Source organism: Sinocyclocheilus anshuiensis, unplaced genomic scaffold, assembly GCF_001515605.1.
Source record: "Sinocyclocheilus anshuiensis isolate Anshui unplaced genomic scaffold, SAMN03320099.WGS_v1.1 scaffold647, whole genome shotgun sequence".
In the NCBI taxonomy this organism is placed as follows: Eukaryota; Metazoa; Chordata; class Actinopteri; order Cypriniformes; family Cyprinidae; genus Sinocyclocheilus; species Sinocyclocheilus anshuiensis.
The window spans coordinates 1121318-1131471 of record NW_015552606.1 but is presented as its reverse complement, the minus strand read 5'-3'; the positions used below and the strand labels follow the sequence as shown (position 1 = coordinate 1131471).

Sequence of the window (10154 nt, the reverse complement as noted above, 5' to 3'; positions counted from 1 at the left end):
CGGCATGAGGGAGAGTAATTAATGACAGAATTTTCATTTTTGGGTGAACCAACCCTTTAAAGGTCTTGGGGATTTTAGATAAATAATTTTCCAAATGTTTTGGTGATTCCTCAATTACTAAAACTGAATTACAAAAACTAAAACTAAAAGAATTAAAAAAATATATAAAAAAATATATATGCTCATGAAATAAAAACTAAATTGAAACTACTAAAAGCCTTGAAACTGAAACTGACAAGGGTCTCACCTCAGTCATGGTATTGAGGGTGGAAGAGAGCGCATTCACTCCCCCCACTTACAATCCCTGCCGGTACCAAGACTCGAACGCGTGACCTTTGGGTTACAAGTCTGACTCTCTAACCATTATGCCATGACTGCCCCTATATAACATTTTGTGGTGCTGTAAATGGAAAAACATATGTTAGTCAACCTCACTAATCAACCTCACCACCTGCCAACTAGTCGACATTTGTGACACAGTAACAACACACCTATCAACAAATCATTAGGTATCTGTGATCAGAGAAGCAGAAAAGCAACAATAGATGTGCTAAATAAAGCAATCGCTCAAGGACAGATGACACAGACATTTCACACACATACACTGAGAATGATGTGTTTCGCTAACTGGCAGAAACACTGCTATTGGCTCTAAAACAAACTCTTTTTTTAGAACGTGAGGGGGCAGTCTGTGCCATCCTGCTAAACCAAATGCCTACACGGCAGCGTATACACGTGTGTGTGTGTGTGTGTGTGTGTCTGTTTGCATGTAAGGTTTGAGAGTGTGCTGGACAGTAACAGGCATTCTATAAGGCTTTAGCGAACTTTCCTGCCGGCTCCAGACCTTATATAAAATGTGTGTGCAGAGTAGATGCTGAGGTAAAGCCTGCTCTCTCAGCGTCTGCCTTTAGACTCAAAAGCACGGCGTAGAGCCAGCACCACACTCACTGTCAGATGTACACACACAAATGGAGCCAGTTACCGGGAAAACTGAATTATGTAGGAGACTGTGCATTGACCAGAAAATTTGAGTTTCCCAAAGCGTCACTACGTGAAATAAAATTCGATAAACACACACACAGAAGAAGCAAGGAGTACGGGCAACTTTATACCAAGACATACTATACTAACTCAACTTCATCATGACTAACGTTGTAGCTCCACTAATGTGTCTGGATTCTCTTCTGAGATCAGTTCTTAAAAGGCTCACCGTTTCTCTTCTCCCTCTGACTGATTTGGGTCCTGCTCCTTGGGCATGTGTTCCATTCACCTTATTTCCATCCAGCAGCCAATCATGTGAGACTGAGGTGGGCCCCACCCTCGAATGCACGCCTGTCATTCGCGGGATGTGATGAGTCAGACAGTCATCGGACAGCTCTGCGGAGCGATGCTCGCAAACCAACCCCACCTCACTCTCCAACTCAGACGGCCAGTGATAATGCAGCAATATGTGATGAGGTCTGAGAAAAAAAAAGAGAGAATCAAAGTTAGCATGTGCTCTAATCAATGCAGAATGCTGCAATAACTTACGGTGATTAAAAAACTTTTGCATTTTTTGTGAGTAGCATAAAGTTTCTTGGGGAAACGCAAAATTTTGCGAGCTAACACTAAGTTTCATGGGGAACGCAAAACTTTTGTGAGTGAATTCAAAGTTTATCAGGTGAAGTTTCTTGGGGGAGTGCAAAACTTTTGTGAGCAAACAAAAAGGTTATCTGGAAGGCAATTATAATGAGATATAATTGTTCATCTGATCTCATATTTTTTATGGGGCTCCATACAAACTAAGAAGTATATGCGAAGCTAAATATTTTTTAATTTATTTATAATTCATGTATTTAAAATTTATATATTTTAATATTTATTTATAATTTATATATTTTATTTGTTTTTATCTTCATAGCATTTTCACCACTAGGATCACAAATATTGAGAGTTTACAAATAAAAGTAATCTTGTATCACTGTATTAAAACATAATGCCATGCAAAAATAATGGCATGACCCTCACAAACTTTGGCAAATCTCACTATAGTGGATTTAGTCAATTGTATATATTTTTTATATAATAAAATAGTAAATAATTTATTTTAAAATAATAAAATAAAATAGATAAATAAATAAATACATACATATTCCAGTATCATAACTCTGGTCTACATTCTAGTCTGAAACTGAGTGTCAAATGTGTGTGCACCCCCTCCTCTTTTAGCTGTCTGTCCCATGTGATATGCTTCCCATGGGCTCTCCAGACCATAGCCGGCTCACTGGAGACAGCAAGCACACTTTCCAAGAAACAATTTCGATTAGGAGGGCCCTAATTCCATCTCTCCCTTTACCCTGTAAAAACCCAGGAGCTCACGTGCACCGCTAGGCTGCTCTTTCACTTCTTTGGCAGCAACAATGCGTCTTAAAACCTGTGTAAATCGCAAGGCCTCGACTGCCTCAATAATCTGGATTAGGTGGTGGGATATTGAGAAAAACGATGATCTCGATTCCACAGGCTACTTGATTCTGATGAGCTGGATCATTTAAATGGTCATTTCACCTGGATATGTCGTCGCTTCCATTCTTTTAACTGTGTGTTTAGACTTATTTGTGTATGCAGACTGTACTGAATTTGACACACAAGTCTAAATATAATAGATGAGATTAGACAAAGGAAGTCGACGTGTACGAGCAAATTAGAGATTTAGCAACACAACTAATCGGAATCCAAACTTAGTCTCTGTTTTGTTTTCGTCACAGGTCAATGAGGTCAGACAATGAGCCAAAAAAAAAAAAAAAGCCACTGATCCGGGGATTTCTTTTTTTTTTTTAAGAACTGGGTGGTATACCAACTTTGTAATGTACACCGATATATTTTCAAAAACAATAAAGAATAAGACAATACTGTTTAAAGTACATTGAAATACAGTAGTTTTGATGTTGTGAGTGCATCTGAAAAAAGTAAGGGCACAGAGTGAGCAGCTGCGGGGAAAGATCCAAATAGTCCTAAACATGAGACATGCTTTATATTAAGGACTTCAAGCTTGCTCATGAGCATTTACTTAAACTCAGTTTGCCCTGTCAGGTGCTCTGCCAGATACATGTGCTAACAGATACAGTGTGCAGTTTGAGACGTGTTTTCCTCAGTGCATAACTTATGTTTCAAGTTATATTCTCACCTCTAAATGCAAGGAAGTCACATGAGTATTTCCATTTTGCATAAAGGCTTGTCCAGACAGCAAGTGAGTCTATGCTAAACTTCACAGACTTCATGTCAAACAAGCGCAATAGAAAGGGAGCACAATAATTCTGAGTAAAATACACATTTTTATATAGCTTTTACTAAAATATTTGTTGTTATATGTTATATGTAGGTTTAAAAATCTAAATGTGGCACAAGCAACTGTATTTTTATGAGAGCAGTAACTGTAAAGGACTAGTGTAATATAATTATTATATTCAGATGAGTGAAAGTGTGTTCCTTCGACCTCTTACCAGTTTTTTTTTGCACATAATGTACAGCCTAGACTACACAAATAAATTCATATTTTCATCATCATATTTTTTTAATAAATACAGAAAATAAAAACTGTCCTTTAAAAAAAATGTAATTAATTGATTAATTAAAGAAATAATCAAATTGCAGCCCTAGTTTAGTTATTTGGAGATTATCCAGATTTAAAGGATCAGATAAGCAGCGAAACTATTTAATCTGTATAGAATGCCATGATTATGTTGCATCTAAAAGTGGAAGTAGTGTACATTCAGCCTAGTCTGTAGAAAATACCAAGATGTATATTGTAAATTTGCCATCAGCCTAAAAATACACAGATTTTTGGCCCGTATCTCTCAGCCCCAATTCTTTCCTCAAAGTAAAGTTGTCTGGCCTCCTCTTCAAAGGCATCTTAAGTGAAAACTGATATATCGAGGCAAATTCACAAAGTGATCTGCTGACAGATGAGCATGTGTAAGTGTATATCGATGTTTCTTTGGTATCTATTATGCACACAGTTACTAAGTGCACTCCCCAAACAGAAACCGAACATGCCGTGCAGGCCCTCTGAATCCATCAATGAATGGGTGGCTGTGGACCAGAGGGGGGAATTAGATCGTTTTATTGTGTGTGAAGAGAAAGGAAAGGATCTGGCGGCTTAAGCTCAAAGCTTGACAAAGCACAATCACAGAGCTGAGACCCGCAACGGGACTCCATGATACTCGTATGCTGATACGGCAGGGATACGCTTGCGTATCGCCGCATCCGAACGGCCCATATTCTGACTGAAGAGGTGCTTGGTGATTCAAGCACATGGCTAGTGTGTGACGCAATCCTTTGACAATGAAGCCAAGAGGACATTTGTTCTGCATTAGTTAATGCTCAGCTGGCCTATCATCTTTCATCGGAGTTGCCTGTTCACATATTCGCCAGCCTAAAAGGCCTTTTCATCTGCCTGTTCAGCTAATGTGTGTTAAAGTGTGTTCCCGTCGATTGTGTGTAGAGTTAAGTGTGTGTATGAAAATGTTTTTATGCGGGTTATTACCAAAACACTGGTGACACTCGGTGGGACCGCTGCAACTAATCACAATAATTAGTCTCCAATGATTATGAGTTATGAAAGAGAAGCTGCTCATACAGTACTTCAAATGGTGATGCTGCCTCCTGATTGGTGAATGGCCCTTGAAGGGATTGTTCAAACAAAATTAAACGTTCTGTCTTATTTTTTTTGTCACTTACATTTCATTGCAGATCTGTATAAATCTGTATTTATAACCATAACCATGGTTCTTTTTCTTGTGTACAGGAAAATAAAAGATGTTTTGAAGAAAGTTCATGTTGCACTCTTCACACAATAAAAGTGGATGGGACTAGGGCTATCAAGCTCATAAAACAAAACTAAAGTAGTCCTCATTTTTCAAATCGTCAAAAGCCATACAACCACTTTGTATGAGGAACAAATCAGAATTTACATTTTTCATGGTGACATCTGTAAAAAAATATTTTTTGACTCCTCAGTGATAAAACGCAGATGACAATTTATTTACTGTGGAGGGGCAAGTTTTGTGATTCTATAAACACGGAAAAGCACTTTTCACATGGCCCATCACATGTTCAAAGTTTTTTTAAATATCAAAAAGGATTTATAAAATGACTTTTTGATTGATCCCTTCCTGTAAACTCAGAGATGCAGTTATATGCCTTATGTCCCCAATGAGAAACAATTATTGTCTGAATAGGGCTTATGGAAAAGAGCAGCTTAGACACTCTGCTAAATATATCCTTTTGTGTTCTACAGAAGAAAGAAAGTCACATGGTTATCAAGAACATATCAAGGGTGAGTAAATGATCATTGAATTTTGGGTCAACTACAAAGCCCTTCATTATCACAGCCACATGGCTAAAACGTACACACGGACAGTCTCGTCGCTGCCCACGCCTGTATACTGTAGGAGGTCCACCTCTCCCTCCTGTTCAGTCAAGGTCAAAGTCATAAAGCCCCATACAATCAAACATACGGGATCTATAAATGTAGCTTTACAAGGCAGGGCTCCTGTTAAACATGCAACTGATTGAGAACAGGGACAGGAGGGAGACCAGGAGCAAGAGAACGAGAAAAAGAACACAGCAGATTAAGTTTAATTCAGCATAGGGCCATAAACAAGGAAAAAAAGCAGAGGTGGTGTTTGTTAATGATGACTGTTTGTTTTAGTGTCTGTGTGTGTGTGTTGTAAAAAGTGCAAAGGGAGTCAAAAATGCACAAAGGCCACATAAATTTTAAAGTGTAGCATTGCAGGTATCTTTGACACTGCACCTGTGTACGTAAGCCAAATGTGTGCGGGAGTGGGTATGCTGTGTGTGTGAAGGGCAACGCTTGACATATATGTTGACACAGTGCATACATTGGATATAAACCTGCAGCAGGTGCAGCTGAGTAAGGTTTTCAGCCTCATTTTTCTTGCTGCAAGTTTGTCACTGTTTTCTGCATTCTCAAATGCGGCACTAAAACTTTTTAATTGGCAAGAAGAAAGTGGACTCTGTTTCTCTCTTCCTCTGTTTGCCTACTTTCTTCTTGCCATTAATTCAATGCTTTAAAATGCTGGTTTGAAAGCAGCCTGAAAAAGAATAATTAGTTAGTATGTTGCAGAGTGAAACGGCCTGTTAATTAGCCAATCTCTCTCACTCTTTCTCTCTTGTTTCATTCAGGACAGAAGGCTCCAGTCTTCCTAATATAGAAAAATTATTTTATAATTACAATTATATTTCTATAAACATTTTTACATCACAGCCACAGTACAATTAAATTACACAGTAAGTTTTAAAAAATCTTTAAAAAATGTTAAGATGGTTAAAAGACTGGCATTTTCATCTGGTGGGATTTGACAGGTTGGCCGCTATACTTATGAACAGCTAATGACAGAGCACTGATGATTCAGGAGATAAAGATTCCAGACTGTGATTTGATATGATCTCAGTGAAGGCCACGCTGTGCAGATGCCATTACGCCAGTCGGAGCACACCATCCTATAATGAATGTTTCACAAAGATGACAAAGCCAAAAGAGATCCTTGTATAACCAATCAACTTGCCGCCTTCGAAAAAGAGCATTTTCTTGTGCCAAAGGGATTGAAAAATGCTACTTTGCTTGATTGCCGATCTCAGACTAACTAAAAGATCTAATGCACCAATCACATGCATGCTTGCTGAGTAGCACCTTCACGTTAAAATAAAACTGAAGAAACACCTTCCTTGTGATTGTGTTCCTGAAATACCATTAGATCTGTGCACAGCCTCTAAAATAGCGATGGTGGCAGGTTTAGCTTACAACCAGGCACTGAGACCCATTGTGAATTTATTTTCATCTGGGTGGTTAAATGCAAGAAATATCTTGTCACATATATTGTTCTTTTTAGACAAAAAAAAGCAAAACCTTTATGTATTGTAGATAAACGTACACTAGTCAAATACTAGTACAAATAAATAAATAAATAAATAAAAACATACTCACCAAAGCCACTTTTTTTGTTTCATTTGGTGCTTGGCAAGTGTTACTATTGGACCCTGCCTCACTCGTCCTCCTTCCCAGCATTTGCTATTTACATTAGGTGGAGAGAGCTGATAAATTTGTTTGATTGATGGCTGGTTAAACTGCCTCTGCAAGTCACCACATGCCTGATTATTGTCTCTGGGTAGTTGACCTTTTAGTAGTTGTTACTACTATGTGTCAGGTTTACAAAGAATGGATGAGAAATGGTTTAGAAAAGGACAGAACAGAAAAGTTGAAAGAGAAGTGTGGTCAACCAGTATAGATCTTTGGGAAGGTTGGCCAATGGACCGTTATAATGCTGGTCTATATGATATAATGCAATTTAATGACAGTAAATGATACATTCATAAAATTGCTAAAATTATATATATAATAAATTATATATAAATAAAAATAAATAAATAATAATAATGAAAAAATATATATATATAAAAGTATATATAATTAATTTCTTATGGATCATGTAACACTGAAAACTGGAGTAATAGCCACTGAAAATGTAGCCATACAGATTTGTTTTTAAATATAATAAAATACAAACAGTTAATTAAAATTGTAAAATTGCATGCATATATGTGACCCTGGACCACAAAAGCAGTCTTCAGTCACTGGGGTATATTTGTATATTTGTATTTGCCAAAAATACATTGTATGGGTCAAACTTATCGATTTTTCTTTTATGCCAAACATCATTAGGATATTAAGTAAAGATCATGTTCCATTAATCTATTTTGCAAATGTCCTACCGTAAACATATCAAAACTTCATTTTTGATTAGTAATATGCATTGCTAAGGACTTCATTTGGACAACTTTAAGGTAATTTTCTCAATATTTTGATTTTTTGCACCCTCAGATTCCATATTTTCAAATAGCTGTATCTCGGCCAAATGTTGTCCTATCCTAACAAACCATACATCAATGGAAAGCTTATTAATCAGCTTTCAGATGGTGTATAAATCTCATTTCGAAAAATTGACACTTAAGACTGGTTTTGTGGTCCAGGGTCACATATAATATACACCTTTTGGACTGCACAGTTTTTGTTTACAAATAATGTGTTTGAATTTTAAATGTATAGATAGAGAACAGATATAATAACACATAAAATGTGCAATCTGAAAAAAAATTCTTTAACTTCAAATGTGAGTCAATTCATCAGGTAGGCAGATATATAACAGTCAACGATTGCTCATCTGAACCTGTAGAATTTCTTCTGATGGACAGGGTGGGAGCTTCTTTTGGCAGATGTAGCCCCTTCTATCCAACGCTTTTTACAATATTAATCAGCCCAGACATTTATTGCGTTTGAATAATTGCCATCTTATCTGAGGAGAAATTTAGCTTGTGTCTGTTTAGCATCTTCTCTAGCTCAAGAATGAGGAAAATTAATGGGGTGGATCTGCTCAAATGCAAGAAGGAGACTATGCAGCGAGACGATGGTTATCTTGCATAAGGTCAGTCTGACAAAGCCACTTCCCTTAGGCACAGACGGATGTTTAGGGGGAAACAAAAAAGAGGAAAGGATGGGCATTGTGGGAAACTGACGCTACCTCCCCAACACACACAAACACTCCCCTTCAAAGAGCGCATGGCCTCCTCCCTCATTCAACCATGCCTTTGGCAAAGACGGGTCAAGACGCTGCCAAGAATGTGACTGTATTTGAAAAACAAATTAGAGGCTTTCCTCTCCCGATTTCGCTGTTTCTAAGGTGGATCAATCAAAAAAAAACTTTGATGTTCTCAAGAGGTGGTTAAAAGGAAGATTCGGCGAATCGAGCTCTCTGTGGGTATGCCGACTTTGTGCATAGCTAAATCATGGTCCATTAATCTTTCACAAGGCCAGTCAGTCAGGCATAAAAAACCTGAGATTTACTTTAAGACGGATGCTTCAGCATTTATTTTTCATTACGGTATACCAATAGGAATTGCTTGAGTCTAGCAACTTATCAAGTGATCTCACTGCAGTCAGATGGATGTTCAGTGTCAGGCTGTGAACTTCCCCTCAGATCGTGGAAGATCGCGCACTGCTCTTCCTCTGACGCAATGTAAAACCGAATGGACCGAATGCACAGCTTTCCATCTAATGACCTACTTTTTAGGGCTTTCAAAGTTAAATACATGCAATTAATTAAATATGTTTAAAATGCTTGTGCAATTTGACATTGTAAATGCTTCATTCTGTGTGATTTAAAAAAAATTATGGGAACATTCAAAGCTGATTAAAAGTGATTGGAGCCACATCAAGTGTCTCACACATACACATACAAGTACTTTATTACTCTATTATTAACTAACCGTTGTTCCAAACCTGATTGACAGTGTCATTTGTAGAACTCAAAAGATTAATTATTTATTTATTTTATTCTGGCCACTTTTTTCAATGTAATAAAAGTCAACGAGGCCTGCTCTGAGGCCCCAAAAATCACCATAAATGTGATTGTCATTATTCATTGATAATATTGACATTGGCCCTAACTCTCATTCATAATATTCAAATCATGAATGAATGACTCTTTTGAGTCCAATCTTTTAATAAATTGGTTGATTCTTCTCACAAAACTGATCTGAATGATTCATTCACTGCCAGACTGATGGGAGTTCTCGAGTTTTTAGTGAATCAATGATCTGGTCACAGCAGTGGCCTTTTTTTACTCCCTAATATCGGTATCGGCCCCAAAAAACCCATATCGGTCGGGCTCTACTAATAATCACACAAATACTTGTTAGTTCCCTCGACGTCACGTCAGATGACCGACGAATTGGGATCTCACTTAGAGAGACCAATCTACTTCAAGTGTAACTAAACGAGCCAATGCACACTGGGCATGCGATTATTGCATCCAGCTGCCGCTGATCACAGCGTGAGTATAAGTAGGCAGCTGGTGAAGCTCATATTCAGCTTTTCGCTTCGGAGCCGAGCGATTGTTTCGTTCTGCTCCTGACTACTGCTTCTGAGAAACTCAATGAGTTCAGCATGCTCTAGGAAGCTCTGGTGCTGGTGGTACGGCGCTTCAGCGGCGGTGGTTCTTCCCGTGTCGAGTGGGTTGCACACATCAGGTTGCACTACCCCTGTGTGTGTTGCAGACGGCCATCTCCCCTGTGCGCTTCAGCACACTAAAAGAGCAATT

The 10154-nt window shown here is 38.0% G+C and overlaps 1 protein-coding gene across 1 annotated transcript in view; it reads right to left on the bottom strand.

The window, feature by feature from the left end:
• LOC107665883 (thyroid hormone receptor alpha-like) overlaps positions 1-10154 on the bottom strand; it is a 105950-nt gene that overhangs the window by 51300 nt on the left and 44496 nt on the right. Inside the window, exon 2 of the mRNA XM_016456946.1 lies at positions 1211-1460. Within this exon, the coding sequence (XP_016312432.1) occupies positions 1211-1266 (56 nt within the window). The 5' untranslated portion in view covers positions 1267-1460. The remainder of the gene's footprint in view (positions 1-1210; positions 1461-10154) is intronic.